This window comes from Bufo gargarizans, chromosome 7, assembly GCF_014858855.1.
Source record: "Bufo gargarizans isolate SCDJY-AF-19 chromosome 7, ASM1485885v1, whole genome shotgun sequence".
Taxonomy (NCBI): Eukaryota; Metazoa; Chordata; class Amphibia; order Anura; family Bufonidae; genus Bufo; species Bufo gargarizans.
The window spans coordinates 57,718,031-57,740,757 of NC_058086.1; the positions used below are offsets into that span (position 1 = coordinate 57,718,031).

The 22,727-nt window shown below is 42.3% G+C and overlaps 1 protein-coding gene across 1 annotated transcript in view; it reads left to right on the forward strand.

The window, feature by feature from the left end:
- Positions 1-22,727, forward strand: part of PAPPA2 (pappalysin 2) — a 209,485-nt gene that overhangs the window by 113,577 nt on the left and 73,181 nt on the right. Inside the window, exons 12-13 of the mRNA XM_044301283.1 lie at positions 5,027-5,116; positions 9,071-9,206. Of these exons, the coding sequence (XP_044157218.1) occupies positions 5,027-5,116; positions 9,071-9,206 (226 nt within the window). The remainder of the gene's footprint in view (positions 1-5,026; positions 5,117-9,070; positions 9,207-22,727) is intronic.

A 22,727-nucleotide genomic window follows, 5' to 3' on the forward strand; every position in this document is an offset into this window, starting at 1 on the left:
GAGGGCAAAAAAGAGACACACGAGCCAAACACGGATCCTTCATGGACATGTTCACAGATGAACCACTGGCAAACTTGTCACAGATGTCATCAAGGAATTGAACTTAAGATTTTAAGGTCTAATGCTCAAGAGCCAAATTAAAAGATAAAATCCATACACCAGTGAGAAGGATTTAAATTAGTACAATATTTATCCTTAAAGTTACACAGCTTCCATGGAAAATATTTTCAAGCTGTCACAGGATGTAGAATCTTTCATCTTGTCCGAGATATTGGAATTGAATACGTTTCAGCATTCTGGTTCATTTGTGTAGGTTACCCATGGTGATGTTACTACTGCGATCTATAACATCTTTTATCAAATTACAGTAAATCCATTGGTGCCCAGCTGGGAGCTTCGAATGCTTTCATGTGTCCGCCAAACTTTCTTCATAGTCTGTGTTTTGTGACACGATTGATTTAATAGAACCATATTTGCTGCATACACTATATTGACCTCCAGGAGACATTTTCGACAGCTGCGGGTAAATGAAGCAATAATACCACTGATCGCGAAAAACTAAAGTGAAATAAATGAGTAGACACTGTGTAGATGCTGATTCTCCAAATCCAGACGTGCTGGCTTGTTTTTTATTAGTTAGACTGGTTCACTTTCAAGCTGTGTGTGTGCTAACAATTTATTTAGCGGCCATGCAGCATTTTTAGAGTTGTACTTTTCAAGGGCAGACAAAAGGATTATGTTCTACTTTCTATTGTAAAGGATATTAGTAGCAAATGATAAGGCAGGGCAGGAGCATAGCTATAGGGTGTATAGAGGTAAGAGTTGCACCCAGTTCCTGGTGCAACATAAGAACTAAATGGTACGACTGTAGAAGATCTGGCCAACAACTGTGGCTGGAAAAAAACAAAAAATTATAGCTTTTTGTGGTGTTATTGCTGTAGGCCCTCCGTTTCCATAACCTTTGCATTGCAAAAGTTGAAAGGAAAGTGGCAAAACTTGCAGTATAAATTGATTATTGAAATTAAATTCATGTTGTCAATAGCCTGCTTCATTTTTGTGTAGTACAGCATGGTGGCTAGTACATCTGGCTTGCAGCACTTGGGTCCTGGCTTTGAATCCCACTATGGGCAAAATCCATAAAGAATTTGCATGTTCTCCTTGTGTTTGCTTGGATTATCCTTCTGGTGCTTTGATTTCCTCCCACACTCTTAAAAACATACTGAGAGATGAATTTTGATTGTGTGCCTCTTATTTTATATTGAAGATGTAGCATGTAGAGTACTTTTTCTCACAGATTCATGCATAATTGTATATTCTTTTACTTGCCATAGGATAGAAGAACAGTATTTTCTTCTAGAATGTTTGCTTATAGGGGAGAATATGGTGCATCGTGTAGACGCCATATGGGTGAACACAATATTTGAACCTCAAGTGAAAGCCATAGACTAATCTAGCTTTAATTTCTGTTGGTCAATTAAAATAACAGTGTTTTGTGCTATTCTCTTTTAATTTAAAGGCCGTGGACACCTTTGCTTTGAATTTTTGTAATTGCTCATTTCCTTCCTGAAAACAAACTTAATTAACTTTCTATATTGTCTAAATTAAAAATGCCCTACATTTTGTTGCTGTAGTGTCTCTGTAACTGATTGTCCTGCTGCTTCTGGCAGAGCTACAACACACTGCTCCTGGCCATGTCAGCTCTCCCAGCTTTCCCCCTAACTTAACCCCTTAACACATAATGCTGTAAATGTACGGCATTATGCACAAGGGCTTGTACGCAATACTTTCCGACTGAATCTGGTGCTCTGAACGGCTACCATGACAGCTTGGGGCCTGCTGAAAGTTCCCAGGCCTATCATGGTATTCTGCCTGCAAATCTGTGTACCAGGCACAGATCAACAGGCAGAACAGCAGAATCCCATTCACCATAATAGATCTCTGTTATGGTGCACGGGTCAAGGGATCAAAAGATCCCAGTTACTACCCCCCTAAAGGGGATAAAAGTTATGTAAAAAAAATAAAAAAAATCACCCCTTTCATATTTTAGCATACCAAAATATACAAACAATAAAAAAAATTACATAACAGGTATCGCCGCGTCCAAAAATGTCTGAACTATTGCATAGTGAACACCGTAATGGAAAAAAAAACAATAAAACATGTGATTCACAACTTTCTAGTCACATTGTCCCCCCCCAAATACTTTCCGACTGAAGACCCTGCAGTGAAATCTGGTGCTCTGAACGGCTACCATGACAGCTTGGGGCCTGCTGAAAGTTCCCAGGCCTATCATGGTATTCTGCCTGAAAATCTGTACACCAGGCACAGCTCAACAGGCAGAACAGCAGAATCCCATTCACCATAATAGATCTCTTTTATGGTGCACGGGTCAAGGGATCAAAAGATCCCAGTTACTAGCCCCCTAAAGGGGCTAAAACCTATGTAAAAAAAAAAAACTTTCCTATTTTAGCATACAAAAATATACAAACAATAAAAAAATTTACATAACAGGTATCGCCGCGTCCAAAAATGTCTGAACTATTGCATAGTAAACACCGTAATGGAAAAAACAATAAAACATGCGATTCACAACTTTTTAGTCACATTGTCCCCCCCAAAAATTGAATAATAGTGATCAAAAAGTTGTATGCACCCCAAAAATACAAATAAAAACTACATTTCATCCCCCAAAAAACAAGCCCTCATACAGCTCAGTAGACAGGAATATAAAAAAGTTATAGTTGTATTTTTTTCAAAGATTTTTTTTATGTGATAAAACAAAATACGAACTATACAAAGTTGGTATCACTATAATTGTATTGACCCACAGAATAAGGCTGCCATGTCATTTTTAATTAATGTTGTAGTATCCAACCCAAAAATACAATGTGGAATTGTGTGTTGCTGTTTTTTCAATTTTACCTCACAAAGAATTGTTTTCCAGTTTTCCAATACAAGATTTGGCAAATGAAATAGTGACATTAAAATGTACATCTTGTCCTGCAAAAAATAAGCCCTCCTATGGCTATGTGATTGTAAAAAGTTTTGGGTATTGGAAATTGGGGAGGAAAAAAAACAAAGATGCAAAAACGAAAAAAAGCCCAGTCCCTAAGGCTATACACTCTATACATTTTTCGGTTGAACGTGCTGACACACTAACTTGTGCTGGACAAGGGAATGGGTTGGTGTATGAGGAAACCAGAAGGGGGATGGGAGAGATAGTCGACAGTTATTGAATGTGTATGGACAGCTTTTTCTCTTTACAGACAGCAGCAGGGATTGGGAGAGAATTTACATAAGCAGATCAAAGTGTGGAGAGGGAATAAAGCATCCAAGTCTTCACAGTAAAGATATAGAGAAACGCGCACACAAAGCAGTCTGCAGAGGGAGGGAAGGGGAAATCATTCACTCCTCAACACCAATTAGCATAAGGGAGAAAATATTTCACATGGGCAGTAGAAGGAGAAATCAGTTCAGGAATAAATCTGTGCTGATATATGAGAGCTAGTTGAGACAGCATCATCCTGAACATACAGACCTCTCCTCCACCACGTATAGTATTAGGCCTCATGCACACGACCATTCTGTTTTTTGCGGTCCGCAAAACATGGAAGCCGCTCTTGTGCCTTCCGCAATTTGCCGAACGGAACAGGCGGCCCATTGTAGAAATGCCTATTCTTGTCCGCAAAACGGACAAGAATAGGACATGTTATTATTTTTTTTGCGGAGCTACATAACGGAGCAACGGATGTGGACAGCACACGGAGTGAATGGGTCCGCATCCGAGCGGCAAAAACTGCGGCTCGGATGCGGACCAGAACAACGGTCATGTGCATGAGGACTTACTGAGAGGAACACGTTCATGTAAGGAGAAGAAGTTTTAAATATAAGTTAAATTATTTTTGGTTCTCTTGTCCATGAGATTTCTAAACGCCTCTGAGTTGTTTGTCTCTTTGGAAACCCACATGAAGGTAATTTACGAGCCTAAACAAAAACGACAAAAAAAAATTAAAAATCACAGATAAAGCATAACAACCGCTTATTACACACGACTTGTATATGTGACAGCTCTTAGTTTCTGTCAAAGGTTTTTCCATGTTTGCAGCACGTCTCCTCACTACATTTTAATGTGACTTCACAGTACATTGATTGAGTTCTTCTGAGGCAACCCACAGTTCGCAATGTTCTGTACAGCACCACAGACTGTCACTTTGTAGGCCATTAAATGGTGTATTTGCACAGGTACCCAAGGACCCAGGTGGAGAAATTATGTTGGATTAGGCTTCATGCATCATGACCGTATTTTGGGTCCGATCCACAATTTATGCATACTGCACACAAACCCACTCATTTGCAGATGATTGGCTACATATTTCTATGTAGAAGATGCAACATTTATGGCTTACATTCCATATATTGTAGAGGTCTATGTATAAGATTACATAGTATAAACTTTTACATTTCATTAACAGTGCATGTGCGAGATTATCATGGCCTTGCGAGATATGTGGCCATGTTTATCTGCCGACACATTAGGGAAATGTCTGTAGAAGGATGCTCCCTCACAGATGTAAATTTTTTCTGATGAACGATGAATCGATTTGCTCATCTCTAGTCCTCTGTTTGCAGTTGCCTCTGTTTCTGCATCTGTAGAACCTATCAATATTTTCAGATTTTTAGCAGCTTCATAAACATCCCCAAGTTGTCTAAAATTTGTGCTAGAAATGTTGCAAAATATATTTTTCTAATTCACACTGGCTCAAGTTGTATTATTCTAGTTATTTGGGTTTAGTAAATGAATATTTATTCTACGGAATCATTTAAAATACAAAATAACTCTGGTTGGTAAACATGTTTTGATGGATAATTTAGCACACTATGGTCCATCACTACATAATACAGCTCATTATGTGTTTAGATACTTTTGAAGTGTCCCCGAAAAAAAAAAAAAATGGAAACTATTGGCAACCGAGGTGGAAAAAAAGGAAGATTATTTTTCTAGACGTGTCTTGTATTTTGTTTGTAGAGTTGCCTGACGTTCGGTGAGATACCTGGAAATAAGAGGCTTTCATGGAATCCCTGCCATGTGCTTCCTGGACAGAATGTATGGTTGAAGGTAATATAACTATTCTAAATTGGAGTGAAAATTGTGTAATTTTTTTAAATGTGGATCTCATGTTTATATTTATAAAGTTACTAGCTGAAGGACCCGGCTTCGCTCAGGTATATTTAATCTATTTCATTTAATGTTTGTGTGTGTCATTAAAAGATATCGACAGTATCCACTATAACAGTGACATCTACAGCACCCCACCGCCTTAAAAGTGACCTCCACAGCCCCCCACCCCTTAACACTGACCCCCCCACAGTGCCCTGTCTCATTAAAATGGGACCTCCACATCAGCCCACCCCCTTAACTGAGACCTCCACGGCAGCATGCCCCTAGGGTGGCCAGAGGTCCAGTTTTAGGCTTTCAGACTCCCTGTCTTCAGTCTGGCACAGGGCCTGGACGGACACAGGGATGTCCTTTTGAACAGCTCACTCTCAGACAGCAGCACTGAACCTAGAAGTTGGTTTTTAACTTCATTTTTCAATCCCTGTCCGCTGAGGAGTGGGAGGATGTGTGGCCTAACTGCATCGGGGGCATGTTCTTTTGAACAGCTCACTCTAAGACAGCAGCACTGGGCTGTCATAAGTGTGAGCTGCAGGGAGAAAGTCACCCTCCTCCCCACCTCTGCAGCTGACAGAAGTTGATTTTCAACTTCATTTTTTCAATCCCTGTCAGCTGAGTTGGAGGGGGCGTTGCAAAACCAAATCAGAGGAGTGACTTAGTGGGACCTGGGGGCGGAGTTTTAAGTCCATCTTTTCAGGGTGGCCTGAATGGCCTCCTTACCTGCTCCTTGAACTGTGACCTCCACAGCACTCCGCTCCCTTAACAGTGTCATCCACAGTTATTAAAGAGGACCTTTCATGCGATTTTATTAGGAGAGATATACAGTACAGACCAAAAGTTTGGACACACCTTCTCATTCAAAGGGTTTTCTTTATTTTCATGACTATGAAAATTGTAGATTCACACTGAAGGCATCAAAACTATGAATTAACACATGTGGAATTATATACATAACAAAAAATTGTGAAGCAACTCAAAATATGTCATATTCTAGGTTCTTCAAAGTAGCCACCTTTTGCTTTGATTACTGCTTTGCACACTCTTGGCATTCTCTTGATGAGCTTCAAGAGGTAGTCACCTGAAATGGTCTTCCAACAGTCTTGAAGGAGTTCCCAGAGATGCTTAGCACTTGTTGGCCCTTTTGCCTTCACTCTGCGGTCCAGTTCACCCCAAACCATCTCGATTGGGTTAAGGTCCGGTGACTGTGGAGGCCAGGTCAGCTGGCGCAGCACCCCATCACTCTCCTTCATGGTCAAATAGCCCTTACACAGCCTGGAGGTGTGTTTGGGGTCATTGTCCTGTTGAAAAATAAATGATGGTCCAACTAAACGCAAACCGGATGGAATAGCATGCCGCTGCAAGATGCTGTGGTAGCCATGCTGGCTCAGTATGCCTTCAATTTTGAATAAATCTCCAACAGTGTCACCAGCAAAGCACCCCCACACCATCACACCTCCTCCTCCATGCTTCACGGTGGGAACCAGGCATGTAGAGTCCATCCATTCACCTTTTCTGCGTCGCACAAAGACACGGTGGTTGGAACCAAAGATCTCAAATTTGGACTCATCAGACCAAAGCACAGATTTCCACTGGTCTAATGTCCATTCCTTGTGTTCTTTAGCCCAAACAAGTCTCTTCTGCTTGTTGCCTGTCCTTAGCAGTGGTTTCCTAGAAGATATTCTACCATGAAGGCCTGATTCACACAGTCTCCTCTTAACAGTTGTTCTAGAGATGTGTCTGCTGCTAGAACTCTGTGTGGCATTGACCTGGTCTCTAATCTGAGCTGCTGTTAACCTGCGATTTCTGAGGCTGGTGACTCGGATGAACTTATCCTCTGCAGCAGAGGTGACTCTTGGTCTTCCTTTCCTGGGGAGGTCCGCATGTGAGCCAGTTTCTTTGTAGCGCTTGATGGTTTTTGTGACTGCACTTGGGGACACTTTCAAAGTTTTCCCCATTTTTCGGACTGACTGACCTTCATTTCTTAAAGTAATGATGGCCACTCGTTTTCCTTTACTTAGCTGCTTTTTTTCTTGCCATAATACAAATTCTAACAGTCTATTCAGTAGGGCTATCAGCTGTGTATCCACCTGACTTCTCCACAACGCAACTGATGGTCCCAACCCCATTTATAAGGCAAGAAATCCCACTTATTAAACCTGGCAGGGCACACCTGTGAAGTGAAAACCATTTCAGGTGACTACCTCTTGAAGCTCATCAAGAGAATGCCAAGAGTGTGCAAAGCAGTAATCAAAGCCAAAGGTGGCTACTTTGAAGAACCTAGAATATGACATATTTTCAGTTGTTTCACACTTTTTGTTATGTAAATAATTCCACATGTGTTAATTCATAGTTTTGATGCCTTCAGTGTGAATCTACAATTTTCATAGTCATGAAAATAAAGAAAACTCTTTGAATGAGAAGGTGTGTCCAAACTTTTGGTCTGTACTGTATATTAGTATGCTAATATAGGTTTTCTCTCCCTGGATGTGACACGCTGCACTGCGATAGGACAGCGCTACAGCCAGGGAGAAGGAGACACCCACGGAGAGTCAGTCTCCTCCTCATTGCTCCAATGCTCAGTATTAGCATACTGAGCAGGAGAAATCCGGCAGGGCACAGCGGGGCATAGGAGGCATATTTTAAAAAATCAAGCAGGGTGGCAGCAAGTACAGGTATATATCTACCTTAATAAAATTGCATGAAAGGTCCTCTTTAAGCCATGGCTTTACTTCGATAGCGATTATCCTGGTGACAGATTTCCTTTAAAGCTCTCCTACAGCAGTGAAGAAAAATGGCTGGGTTGTTATGGAAACCTGGAGTTAAACTGTGTATGTGGAGGCTAATGGCCTGCAAGCTTCTATTGGCTGATACAGGTCATGTGACCAAGCTTCTATTGGTTAATGTATTTTTGGGGGATATCTCAGGAACGGTATGTCCTAGAGAGCTGAGACCTGGTCTAAAATGTTCCCGGACACCTGATGTCCCTGTGTGCCAAATTTCGTGCTGATTCCTTTAGCGGACACACATACACACACACACACACACACACATACACTCAGCTTTATATATTAGATAGAATCTGGCTGAGCTATCCTTAGGATAGGTCATCAACAGTGATGCTTCGCTGAATTAAAAGAAAAAAAAAACACATTGTGACGAATTACTTTGTCACGAAGTACATTTCTTTGTAAGTATTGGGTGCATTGACAGAGAGCAGAGGTTGTGCATCTCCGTCATTGTACCCCTCAGATGCCGCATTCATACATGATCATGGCATCTGATATTAATAACAGAGTGTAAAATTAAAAAAATCAGACCACCACCGATCTGCTATTGATGACTAGTGACGAGCTAATCTTTGTGAACTTCAATCCGAATCTCAGGATAAATTTGATTCACCTCAAAGCCAAATTTCCCTGTGCTTTGCGATAGCAAATTGATTTAAACTGAAATAGTGTAAAAAAGATTAAAAAAATACTTACCTGATCCATTCGCTTGTGAGGGGCCGACCGCCGCCATCTTGCTAGGAGATCTGGTGCAAAATCTTGTGCGGCCCGCGATGACGTCATCACGCCGAATGGACGGGATGTCACCATGCACGGGATGTTGGTCGAGATCTTTAAGCAAGATGGCAGTGATCGGCCCATCGCGAGCAAATGGATCAGGTAAGTATTTTTTTTTGGGCTTTTTACACTTTTTCAGTTTGAATCAATTTGCTACTGCAAAGCACAGGGAAATATGGCTTTGCGGCAAATCAAATTTATCCTGAAGTTCGGATGCGAAGAGATTCACGTGTTTCTTGCAGTATGACAGATGGCACTTAACCTGGTATATGAATAGATTGTGATTTTACATGTGTTAACCATTACCATCTCACGCTCATATGTACTCACTCAGGTTAGCTTCGACAAACCCAGTCTTGCTGATTCATTCCTCGTTTACCTGTCTTCTGATGGCAACCTTCTTAACACTGCCCTGAAGGCCTCAGTCACTGCTCATATGACAGATGTGACAGGACAGAACCATTCACTTGGTAAGTAAAGTGAATAGACAGAATTATAATTTTTTTCAACAATGCAAAGCATAGGAGAAAATATGTTGTAAATTGAAATAAGGTAATTGATATTCAGTAAGAGTCTATTCACACGTTCCGCACATCGCCCGTACTCTCATGGAAAATGCCTTTTCTTGAATAGGACATTCTATTTTTTTGCAGAATGTAAGTGCGGATCAGCAAATGTGGATCCGGACAGCACATTCCAGCCCCGTTGAGAATGAATGGGTCTGCACCTGTTCTGCAAAATTTCGCAATTGATGCTGACTCATTTTGCGGATGTGTGAATGGACCCTAAGGCTAAGAATGGGATTCAGGTTGTCCATACCAATTTTTGAACCTTTTTCTGGCTTTAGTATTAATAAATAGTGTTGATCACGAATATTCGAATTGCGAATTTTAATCGCGAATATTGGCACTTCGAGAATTCACGAATATTTCGAATATCGCAAAATATATTCCTAATTGCGAATATTCGATTTTTGGGAAAATACCAGTTCATGCGATTTTTATATGCGAAAATTTGTATTTTCGCAATCAAGAAAATAATGCCTGGAGATCATGAATTCGCGAATTCTCGAATATATGACGAATATTCGCCCAAATATTCACGAAATATCGCGAATTCGAATATTGCCCCTGCTGCTCATCACTATTAATAAATCTGTCTAAAAGTTATATATTGCCCCACTTCAGATAGACCATTCAAACTTTTTCAACTTTTGGCAAGCAAAGATTAAAAAGGTAATTTTTTGTGCAGTATATTTTATTGTACTATTTTAAACCCTATGAAACTTCTTTTGCTCCATTTGCGACTTTTAAATGCCCAAAACAGACATGTAAGCATCCTTATAACTTTCCTTTCTTCAATGATCACTATTGTTTGCCATTAATGGCCACATCAGAGTTTGCAGGAGGGTTGGAGAGCACCTACTGCCATCATATATACTACAGAGATACCCAAGACCAACACCAGTTGTCATGGCGTGGGGCATCAATAGCTACCATGGCCATTTCCATGTAGTAATTGTGGATGGAACTTTGACCAGCGTTTGGTATGTCCATTGTGGAACCAGTCTCGCTGCCTTTTTTTTACTCATTTAGGAGAGCTGGTGTTCCAGTAAGATAATGTTTGCCCACACACTGCCTGAGCTACACAATGTTCTCTTCAGGGTATCTAACACCTACCCTGGCCAACTTCTCCAGAACTCTCCCCATCAAGAATGTCTGGGACTGCATGGGAATGACTGATCCTTAATGCAACAACCACCTTAACTGATCTCAGCTTCCATGTTGAGAGCTTGGAATGACACACCACAGGAGGACATGCATACATCCAGCATCTGTATGACCAGTATTATTGTGACCCTGTCTCAACATTTACCTTGCTGCAGAACCCAAAGTAAATGTTGCACCACTTGAGTTGTGTGGTCATTGAGCAAACACCACTAGCAGTTCATATTTTGTCATTCTCAACTAAATCACAACTTTTCAGGTGTTTTTTTTCTTCTTTTTTTTTTCACTTTACAATAATGTAGCGAGGATAAGTGAGTTTGAGTTATGAGACTCGCAGGATTTCCAGAATGAAAGGTGTGATTCTGGTTTTTCATGCACACACATGGTCCTGTCCATATGAAGTGCAGAAAACTAGCTAAAAGTACCTTAGAACCTTTCTTCCCTGGGTCAGTGGAGGTCCCAGTAGTTGCCTTCTGCCCTCGATCATAATATTTTGATATTTTATAACAATATACCTGTGACAGTTAGTGAGTGTGGAACCACTGCACCAACCAGGTTTGACTTTGGGCAGTCCCCTGGGATTACCCTTTAACCCCTATACAAGGATCTGGACTTCACTGCAGGGGAGCCACCATGCTGGTACCTCTTGGAGTAGTCCTGTGTGTGGTTGGCTGCAGACCCATAGGGGTCATAAACACTGGAGTAAAGCACCAAGGGATCAAGCATAACTAATTAGTAACAGGCCAAGATCAGGGCAGGCAGAATTCGTGTGAATCTGTGAAACAGTCGAAAGCTCATGACAGGCAGCACAGGGTCAGTATGGTGATCAGGCACAAGTCAGACAGAGGGTCAAAATTCGAGAATCAAGCAGAGCTCGGAACACAAGAAGACAAGCAGATTTATAGCACTTTTGCAGAATCTAGCAAGCTAGTAAACCTATTGCTCAGACACCCTCCCACAAGGGAGGATGCCTTAATTACTCTAGGTGGCTAGCTATTGGCTGATAAAGATTAGAGGGTGTGGCCCTTTAAGAGATGGGGAGCATGCATACCCTACTGACAGACATGAGAGGGGAGTCTAGCAAGCGCAGAACGCTGCGTGCGCGACAAAGAGGTGCATTGGACTTTGGAGGCTGGGTCCACTACAGGTGGGTACAGGAGGGTAAAGCTTTTGAAATGTCTGAACCACAAAATAACAAGAACTAGCTGGGTACGTAAAGCAGCACCCATGCCCGCCCAGGTGAGCGGAACAGCACGGGCCTCTGACATGACAATACCATTACAATTAGGTAAGTTAAGAATTAGTTAGGTTAAGGTACTCTAATTAATACCAGAATCAGCAAGTTATCCACTGGAAAAGGCATGACTGTTATGTCTTCCAGGTGATAATGTCCAAGTGCAGTAAAATTCTTGACCTTACATGGGATGCCTATTGTTGAAGTATGTTACAAAAGAAAGCACTCGCCTCACAGGAACACATTGTTCAAGTTCTTCCTTTGGCAGCAGCCTCTTCTCAGTGTCTTCTAAGAATGATAGTATAACAGACATTTAAGAACGCAGAATTCTTAGAAATTGTAGATGTTATGAGCATGAACAATCTGAACTAGAAGCCGAATGCTTTATTTAGCTATGCTTAGCTTATTATTGCAAACACAGTGAATTATAGGGATGATTTGGGCCACAGAAGTTTCTGCAGGTGCTAATATATAGTTAAATGTTCCTAAATAACCTTTTGTACTTGTATTCCCCATGAGATAACAATCTTGGAGCATCTTTTCTTATAACTCTTAATTGTGCTGTTCCTCTCCAAATCCTCCTGACTATAATTGACAAAGAGATATGAGCAATGAGCCCATGAGGAGTCAGAGAGGAGGATGGGAGTGGTAGTGTCTCTGGATGTCAACCAATCACAGCGGATGTCCTCACACTGTTGTTCCATAGAGCTGTGCAGTAAAAGAAGGGGGAACCTTTTCTTCCCTTGGGGCACACCGGAATTATGGGGCTCCTGCTTGATGGTGGTTTAGTTGCTCCCTAATGTTAGCTGTCTGGATAAGTGCAAGGCATGGTGTGGGAAGTGCAATGGCCGGTGTGTGGGATAAGGGTGCATTCACGCGACCGTAAGTGTTTTGTGGTTCGCAAATTGCATATCCGCAAAACACGGATAACGGCCGTGTGCGTTCCGCATTTGCGGACCCCACATGGCCAGCGCTATATAGAGAATGCCTATTCTTGTCCGCAACCGCAACCGCATTCATTGAAATGAAGTGAAGTGAACGCATTGCACCCGCACTGAATCCAGACCCATTCATTTCTATGGGGCTGTGCACATGAGCAGTGATTTTCACGTATCACTTGTGCGTTGCGTGAAAATCGCAGCAAGCTCTATTTGAAGTGAATGGCGCTGCGTGAAAATCGCAAGCATCCGCAAGCAAGTGCGGATGCGGTGCGATTTTCACGCACGGTTGCTAGGAGATGATCGGGATGGAGACCCGATCATTATTATTTTCCCTTATAACATGGTTATAAGGGAAAATAATAGCATTCTGAATACAGAATGCATAGTACAATAGGGCTGGAGGGGTTAAAAAAAAAAAAATAATTTAACTCACCTTAATCCACTTGGTCGCGCAGCCCGCCTTCTCTTCTGTCTTCATCTTTGCTGTGCACAGGAAAAGGACCTGTGATGACGTCACAGCGCTCATCACATGGTCCGTCACATGATCCATCACCATGGTAAAAGATCATGTGATGGACCATGTGATGAGTGCAGTGACGTCATCAAAGGTCCTATTCCTCAAAGAAGAAGACAGAAGAGATGCCGGCTGCGCGATCAAGTGGACTAAGGTGAGTTAAATTTTTTAACATTTTTTTTTAACCCCTCCAGCCCTATTGTACTGTGCATTCTGTATTCAGAATGCTATTATTTTCCCTTATAACCATGTTATAAGGGGAAATAATACAACCTACACAACCTTGAACCCAAACCTGAACTTCTGTGAAGAAGTTCGGGTCTGGGTACCACATTCTGTTTTTTATCACGCACGTGCAAAACACATTGCACCTGCGCGATAAAAACTGAACAACGGAACGTAATCGCAGTCAAAACTGACTGCAATTGGGTACGTACTAGCGCGGGTTTGCCGCAACGCATCCGGACCTTATCCGGACACGCTCATGTGAAAGAGGCCTTAGAGTTAGAAAACAAGGCCAGAGATAGAATAAATATCTGTCTTTAATATAGTGCAAAATGAGAGTTGTAGTACATCCATCTATAGCAGTTACAATTCCAACTGTACACAGATCAATTCTCTCCCACATAACAATGTATCGGTTTAGGCAAGGATGTGAGTTATGGCCCTCTTCCTTTCTTCTATCCTTGCTAAAGTATCTCTCAGTAGAATCTATAGTGACAATGTAGTGTCCCACTTCAGGTGAATGGGAACTCTCCAAAATTGTTTGTGCCATCCTATGTCATTTTGCACCATTTATTGTATTTTCCTTTGTCAATGCTGTTAAATTTCCATTTCAGGCTGGTTCAATTCATTACACATATCCACCTCTAGGTGTCACTTTAACACCATTTATATAGGTCAGACACAGGAGGTTAGGAGGAGACTAGGAATGAGGAGTTAGGAGGAGAGGAGACAGACTTGTCTCTGTCCTGTTCCTAGCCCAGGGGACCATACTACTGCAACTTTTGTAGTCCAAGACTAGGACATTAATCCTTTACTGTAATACCCCTTCCAGGGACCCTTCCGGGGTTTAAGAGAATAATTGCTGTATCTTGTGCAACCTTTTCAAATAATGGAGCAGAGAGTTTGCCTGCCATATTTTTGACAAAGTGCTGCTATACTTATTGCAAGGCTACAATTTACAAGTTTGGTTCAACTACTGCCTCTCTCATCATTCAACTCTAACTCCTAATTGCACCTTGCGGTGCTGGCATCACGAACACAGGGGCCCAGCCACCAAAGCATCCTAAGCATACCCATTACCATCAAGGGCACCTCAACTCTCACTCACTCACTACACCCCTGTGGCCCGGTCGTCGCAACAACAGTACTCTGGCAATCATGGCTAAAATGTCCACTGAAGGATATAGGGTTTTGAAGGCACGCCTGGTCAGGACATGTTCAAGTGTGAAGGGTGTCTTAACAGTGTAAAATATAAGAGTGAAACTGGATTGCACATCCTCAATACTATGCTTTTATCTAGTAACTGCTTCTCAGCATAATTAACATCGCTTCTCAGCGCAATTTATCGTATACCTACCCCTATGTTGCATGCTGTACATGAAGCATTAGTATACAATTTGATCAAAAAGAATAGGCCCACTCGCCACGACAAGGTGTCTTAACAGTGTCTGAATGGCTGTAGCAGCAGATAACTTTACTGACTCCTATGCTTAGCCATGCAGATTCCAAGTTTTCTGTCCTTTATCTTTCTCTCCTTTTCTTTCTGTAGATCTTGCAGAGATCTTTTAGTCTCGGTAGCTTTCTTGGGCTTCAAAAGAGGGAGCATAAGCAGCTTCCATCCTCTCTGAACTTTGTCAAATAAATGGAGTACCAGGGTGCACATGACAGCTGCCAATTTATTAATTCTCTATGGGATTGCTGCATATAGTTGCAGGGCCGGTGCAAGGATTTTTGCCGCCCTAGGCAAGATAAAATTTGCCGCCCCCCGCCTTATCAGATGATCTGCCCATGTTCCACCCCTTTCTCAGCTTTCAAATTAAAAGAACTGCTATGTTTCCCTTAGGGTTAATCCAGCTTCTTGTAGCTGTCTCTTTTTGCGGAACGGAATTGCGGACCCATACATTTCTATGGGGCCGCACGAGGTGCGGCCCCAATCCGGAATTGCGGACCCGGATCCGCAATTCCGATCCTGAAAAAATAGAACATGTCCTATTCTTGTCCGCAATAGCGGACAAGAATAGGCATATTCTTAGTGCCGGCAATGTGCGGTCCGCAAAATGCGGAACGCACATCGCCGCTGTCCGTGTTTTGTGCATCCGCAAAACACACACGGATGTGTGAATGGACCCTAAATGTGAGGTAAATTAGTTTCCAATGTAGTATTAATAACTAAACAATTACATAATAAACATATTGCATTGTCTACTTACCACCAGGACAATAAGATGAGCTGGTCTCTGGCTGCAGTCTGGCTCTTGGTCTGGCTCTGCGGACTCCCTTGTCACTCTCTTCTCCCCCCCCCCCCCTTCTCACTCTCTTCTCCCTCCCTCCCTTGTCACTCTCTTCTCCCCCCCTCCCTTGTCACTCTGTTCTCCCCCCCTCCCTTGTCACTCCCCCCCCTCCCTTGTCACTCTGTTCTTCCCCCCAACCTTGTCACCCTCTTCCCCCCACTCCCTCCTTTGTCACTCTCTCCCCCCTCCCTCCTTTGTCACTCTCTCCCCCCTGCTTGTCACTCTCATTCCCCCCTCCCTTGTCACTCTCATTATTCCCCCCTCCCTTGTCACTCTCATTATTCCCCCCCTCCCTTGTCACTCTCATTATCCCCCCCTTGTCACTCTCATTATTCCCCCCCTCCCTTGTCACTCTCATTATTCCCCCTCTCCCTTGTCACTCTCATTATCCCCCCCTCCCTTGTCACTCTCATTATTCCACCCCCCCTTGTCATTCTCATTATTCCACCCCCCCTTGTCATTCTCATTATTCCACCCCCCCTCTCTTGTCACTCTCATTATTTCCCCCCTCCCTTGTCACTCTCATTATTCCCCCCCTCCCTTGTCACTCTCATTATTTCCCCCCCTCCCTTGTCACTCTCATTATTCCCCCCTCCCTTGTCACTCTCATTATTCCACCCCCCTTGTCATTCTCATTATTCCACCCCCTCCCTTGTCACTCTCATTATTCCCCTCCTCTCTTGTCACTCTCATTATTCCACCCCCCTCCCTTGTCACTCTCATTATCCCCCCCTTGTCACTCTCATTATTCCCCCCCTTGTCACTCTCATTATTCCACCCCCCCCTACCTTGTCACTCTCATTATTCCCCCCTCCCTTGTCACTCTCATTATTCCACCACCCCCTCCCTTGTCACTCTCATTATTCCCCCCCTCCCTTGTCACTCTCATTATTCCACCCCCCCTTTGTCACTCTTATTATTCCACCCCCCTTTGTCACTCTCATTATTTCCCCCCCCCCCCCCCGTCACTCTCATTCTACCCCCACCTCTAGTGTAGCGTGGCCGAGCTCTGTTCGGTCCGCGGTACAGGAGCATTTGTTTCCTGTACCCGGCCGGACTGAAAGGAAGTGCACACTAAGTGAGCACTTCCTGTCAGTCCAGCCGGGTACAGGAAACAAAAGCTCCTGTACCACGGACCAGACAGAGCTCGGCCACGCTACATTAACAACAGCACAGAGCAGACACAGCAGGCAGGATTCTTTAGAGCGGCAAGTGCTCAGCTTCAGCCGATCAGGCGGCGCAGCATGAGGGACGCCGCCGGCCAGCCGGCCGAACTTATATAACCAACTTTTTTTTTTCTTTTTAACCCCTTAGTGACCAAGCCTGTTTGGGCCTTTATGACCAAGCGTTTTTCTTCCTTTTTTCATGGTCTCGTTCCAAGAGCTATAACTTTAAAAAAAAATTGTCTATATAGCTTTATGAGGGCTTGTTTTTTACGGGACAAGTTGTAGTTTTTAATGGCACCATTTTTGGGTACACATAACTTTTTGATTAACTTTTATTAACTCTTTCTGGGAGGGGGATGGGGAAAAATAGAAATACTGCCACTGCGTTTTTACATTATAAATTTTACGGCCTTCATTTTTCGGTATAAATAACATAATATCTTTATTCTCTGGGTCAGTACGATTACATTGATACTAAATACTTATAATTTTTTTTACGTTTTACTACTTTTCTTCCAATAAACCCCTTTTATTAACCAAAAAATGATTTTGCATTGCCACTTCACGAGACCCATAACTTTTTTTATTTTTTATATGGAGTTGTGTGAGGGCTTGATTTTTGAGGGACAACTTGTATTTTTCATTGGTATCATTTTGGAGTAAATGCCGCTTTTTGATCGCTTGTTATTACGTTTTTTTTCGGTGGAAACTAAGAATAAATTAGAAATTCTGTCTTTTTTTTTTTTTACGGCGTTCACCATAGGGGATAATTTATGTAATATTTATGTAGTCTGGGTCGTTACGGACGCGGCAATACCAAACATATGGGGGATATTTTCTTCTTGCAATTTTTTTCATTGAAAAGCGTATTTTCAATGGAAAAAAAAGCATATTTTTTTATTTTATGGAATTTTTTTATTTAATAAATGTGTTTTTTTTTCTATTTTTTTTACTACTTAAACGTCCCACAAGGGGACTATAATATACAGTATTTTGATTGCTTTTAAAATGTAATGCATTACATTTCAATAGCAATGCTATTCAAAGATTGACCAGCAGGCTGCGCCAAAGAGGTACAGCCTGCTGGAGATAACTGAAGACAGGCTCGGGGCCCTGATCTGAAGTGAGGTAAGCTTCACAACACATCAGCACCCCGCGATCGCATTTTCGGGGTGCTGATGGGAGACAAAGGGAGTCCGCTCCCTCTGTCACCACTTTACATTCAGCGGGCGCCATTGCGCCTGACATGTAAAGGGTTAAACAGCCCGGATCGGCACTTCTGCCGGTGAGGGCTGTGAGAGCCGGGTCCGCGCTCTCCGCTGCACGGGGGAGCCGTGCAGCGCTTAGACTGGGCCGCCGTAAAAACGCGGCGGCCCAGCCTAAGGCTCCTTAGTGACCGCCGTAAAAAGGCGTATGGGTGGTCACTAAGGGGTTAAACCGCAACGGGCGCCCCCTGCTAAATAGCGCCCTAGGCGACTGCCTAAGTCGCCTTACTGGTGGCGCCGGCCCTGTATAGTTGAGAACTGTACAAATAATGATTGAAAACTGAAGCAGGAGTTCTCCCTTATTGTATGGATGTTCACACAGTCTCTTGGCTGAACAGATAATATTACTAGCAAAGTGACAATAGGACAACTCATTGTCCACAGGATGGAACCGGAAGGCAGGTTCTTTTATCTCCCTTATAATTAGTTCTGTCTCACTCAGGCTGTATTTGCCACCATTTTCACAGGCACTCAGCAGTTCTGGATGCCGTGTTGCTTGACGGCCCCTCACTCTGTACTGATGTCCCAAGTTGACTATCTTCCCTCCGATTGCACAGTAGTCTCCCATCAGCTGTATCAGAAAGCAGCTTCTCAGAGGGCAGCACCTTTTCACTCTACTCACATGTGGACCAGGTCATAGCACACTATCCACCCCCTTTTGGTCCAGGCTAATTCTCATTTCCTGAGTGTAGGTGCATATGAACTCAGTCAGCATCCATGCTGTGCATTACAAGCATATCTTAAATTAGTATTTCCCAAATTTGTCGTAAGAAAACCCAATCGTTCATGTTTTGAGAATTTCTTCAGTGTTGCAAAAACATTTAATTAGTTTTACTTCATTAATAATTAGCACATGTGTTTTATCTTTGGGGAATCCTCTGGATATGGCCTGTTGGGGTTCCTTGAGGACAGGGATGGAAAAAAGTCTTCTAAATAAATAGTTATACTCAATGTTGATACAACTGATGATGGCACTTATGTATATTATGACTAGTGGTATGCCTACCATAAAAGAAGATCCTGCACTTCTTTGGGGTTGGAGCGTACTGAACTATTACTATTGTTTTCTTTGACAATAAATACAGTTAGGTCCATAAATATTGGGACATCGACACAATTCTAACATTTTTGGCTCTATACACCACCACAATGGATTTAAAATTAAAATAACTAGATGTGCTGTAACTGCAGACTGTCAGCTTTAATTTGAGGGTATTTACATCCAAATCAGGTGAATTACAACAGTTTGCATATGTGCCTCCTACTTGTTAAAGGGAGTCTTTCACCTAATCTGAGCGTTTTAGACCGCTCAGATCAGGTTATAGACTCTTTAACCCTCATTACGATCATACCTTTGTCTTATGTGTCCCTCGCCCAGATAATGAAAATAATACTTTTTAAACTTATGCAAATTACCTTCTGAAGGTGCCCAGGGGCGGTGTTACTGGGCGATGTGCCCAGAAAAACACACCTCCAGCCGGCGGACGTCACGAGCGGCACCAGAGGACGGCGGGCTGGGAACTGGCCCGCACCTGCGCACTGCTCTGCCCATTATGGGCAGAGGAACATCCTTTCATATTGCGCATGCGCCGGCCGGCTGTCTTTAGTTGGCCGGCGCATGCGCAATATGAAAAGCTGTTCATCTGCCCATAATGGGCAGAGCAGTGCGCAGGTGCGGGCCAGTTCCCAGCCCGCCGTCCTCTGGTGCCGCTCGTGACGTCCGCCGGCTGGAGGTGTGTTTTTCTGGGCACATCGCCCAGTAACGCCGCCCCTGGGTACCTTCAGAAGGTAATTTGCAAAAGTTTAAAAAGTATTATTTTCATTATCTGGGCGAGGGACACATAAGAGAAAGGTATGATCGTAATGAGGGTTAAAGAGTCTATAACCTGATCTGAGCGGTCTAAAACGCTCAGATTAGGTGAAAGACTCCCTTTAAGGGTCCAAAAGTAATGGGACAGAATAATAATCATAAATCAAACTTTCACTTTTTAATACTTGGTTGCAAATCCTTTGCAGTCAATTACAGCCTGAAGTCTGGAACGCATAGACATCCCCAGACGCTGGGTTTCATCCCTGGTGATGCTCTGCCAGGACCCTACTGCAACTGTCTTCAGTTCCTGCTTGTTCTTGGGGCATTTTCCCTTCAGTTTTGTCTTCAGCAAGTGAAATGCAGCTCAATCGGATTCAGATCAGGTGATTGACTTGGCCATTGCATAACATTCCACTTCTTTCCATTAAAAAAACTCTTTGGTTGCTTTTGCAGTATGCTCTGGGTCATTCTGAAGCATTTGGCTGAATAAAAAACTTTTGGTCCTTTAACAAGTGAGAGGCACATATGCCAACTGTTGTAATTCCTGCACCGTTCACCTGATTTGGATGTAAATACCCTCATATTAAAGCTGACAGTCTGCAGGTAAAGCACATCTTGTTTGTTTCATTTCAAATCCATTGTGGTGGTGTATAGAGCCCAAAATGTTAGAATTGTGTCGATGTCCCAATATTTATGGACCTGACTGTATGTGTTTACCCACAGTCGCCATTAGGGGGAGCTCACTGCATACTTATATACACAGTTTCCATTGAGTTTAAAGTGGTTGAGGTGAGTGGTTGACTACAGATTTTATGTGGATGGACTTCACTGTAGGAAAGTAAACTAAGAGTGGCAGGAACCACTGTAGAGACATCACTAGAGCAGCAGGGGATGTAACAGGTCAGTATTTTATTTTTGCATATTTCCTGCCATCAGACATTAACAGAATAAACCCATATGCAGTTAGCTCCCCCTAGTGGTGACTGCACACAGTCAGTATCTAATAATTTGTTAAATCAGAAAGACATTTCCCCTGTTCCTCTATAAAGATATATTATGAAATGGTGGGCATTAAAATGGGTCTATATGCTGTTTCTGTTATAGTAGCTCAGTCCTAAAATTACTACAATACAGTGCACATTTTACAAGAGGTTATTGGTTCCAGTGCAGTTAAATGGTTTCCTAACTGCTTATATTTCTAAATGTTAAGGCTGAGGATGTGCTCAGAAATACTGGAGTCAGTTCTGCTCTTCTCTGACCCGTCCATCATATCTAGTCTCCCTGTCCTGTGCGTGCAATTATTTATAATTTTTGCCTCTTGATGTCACACTGTCTTACATTACGGAAATGAAATCAATATCATGAGATTAAACTATCAATCATAGCGTAGCAGCATTTACTGAGCAGATGACATTATTTTTTATCATGTGCCTGATTCACCCAAATAAAGAATTAGAAATACAGAAATGGGATGAATGCTGGAAATGCAGGATGTATCCTTACAAAGTGAATCAATGACGATGATGATGCCCAGTTGTGAAAAGCCAGTTATATGGCTTGTTCTGGGAGACTTTCAAATTTGCAGTTTGACAGATAGGAACTGTTTTCTGAATGCAAGCTGTGTACAGTGATATTTTAGTATCTGGCAAACTAATAATTCAGAAGAGTCGAATAACCTGGAAATTTGTTTTACCAAATAGCAGTCATTTTTGCAGTAAAATTCCAAAAATTGCGGCAAAGATGCCACATGTGAGCATAACATGATAATCCCTAAACACAAAAAATGGGGGCAAACCTATCAAGTATCACAGAGTGCTGGCCCTGGTATCAATATGGAATAAGTATCCCAGCAAAAGAAGAAAGAAATGCCACACAGATGGGCCGCACATCTAATAAATATATAATTTATTGAAAAAGCACAAATTGTATACAATCATATTACCCACGTGCGGACCATGAATCTGTCCAGCACATAAACCTACACACTCCACATCTCCAATATAGATGTAAAAATATCGCCAAAATAAGGTGCAAAGTACATAAATATATCCTCAAAAGACGTATATGCACTGTCCTAATCCAATTAATAATGATGGTGTGCAGGAAGGAATTATCCCAATAAATGAGTCTACACATTCCATATAATAAAGGGTACTATGACATCAAAGAATATACATGCACCAAATACTTATCTATTGAAGAGTTAGGTGATCATAGTGTGCAGGAAGGGAAGTATCCCAACATGATAATCCCTGCTATAATCCATCCTGTCCTAATGGGCGTTGTCCGCAGGTCACCGCTTTTAGTTCTTAATAAAATAAATGCTACAGTGAAATTTCTTTAATTGGCATCAGTAGTCTTCAAATTTTTGCAGCACAAAGCTATGAAATTTTATAAAATCATAAAAAAAGACAGACATAACCAATAAAAAAATCACTATAATTAATAATTAAAAAAAGGTGTGTAAGAAATATCAGGATTAGTGATGAGCTAATTTGACTCGATTCAATTTGAACCAAATAAATTGGACCCAAAATGAATGTGCTTCAAATGCCACTAAAAGATTTGTCTCTCTCTCTAAAAATTCTCCTGAATCCAATCAGCAAAAATTCTGATACCATAGGGCAGGCATGTCCAAACTGCGGCCCTCCAGCTGTTGCAAAACTACAACTCCCAGCATGCACTAATAGCTGTAAGCTATCCAGGCATGCTGGGAGTTGTAGTTTTGCAACAGCTGGAGGGCCGCAGTTTGGACATGCCTGCCATAGGGCATTCTTCAGAATCAACTCGCTCATCTCTAATCAGGATGGTAGGGTGA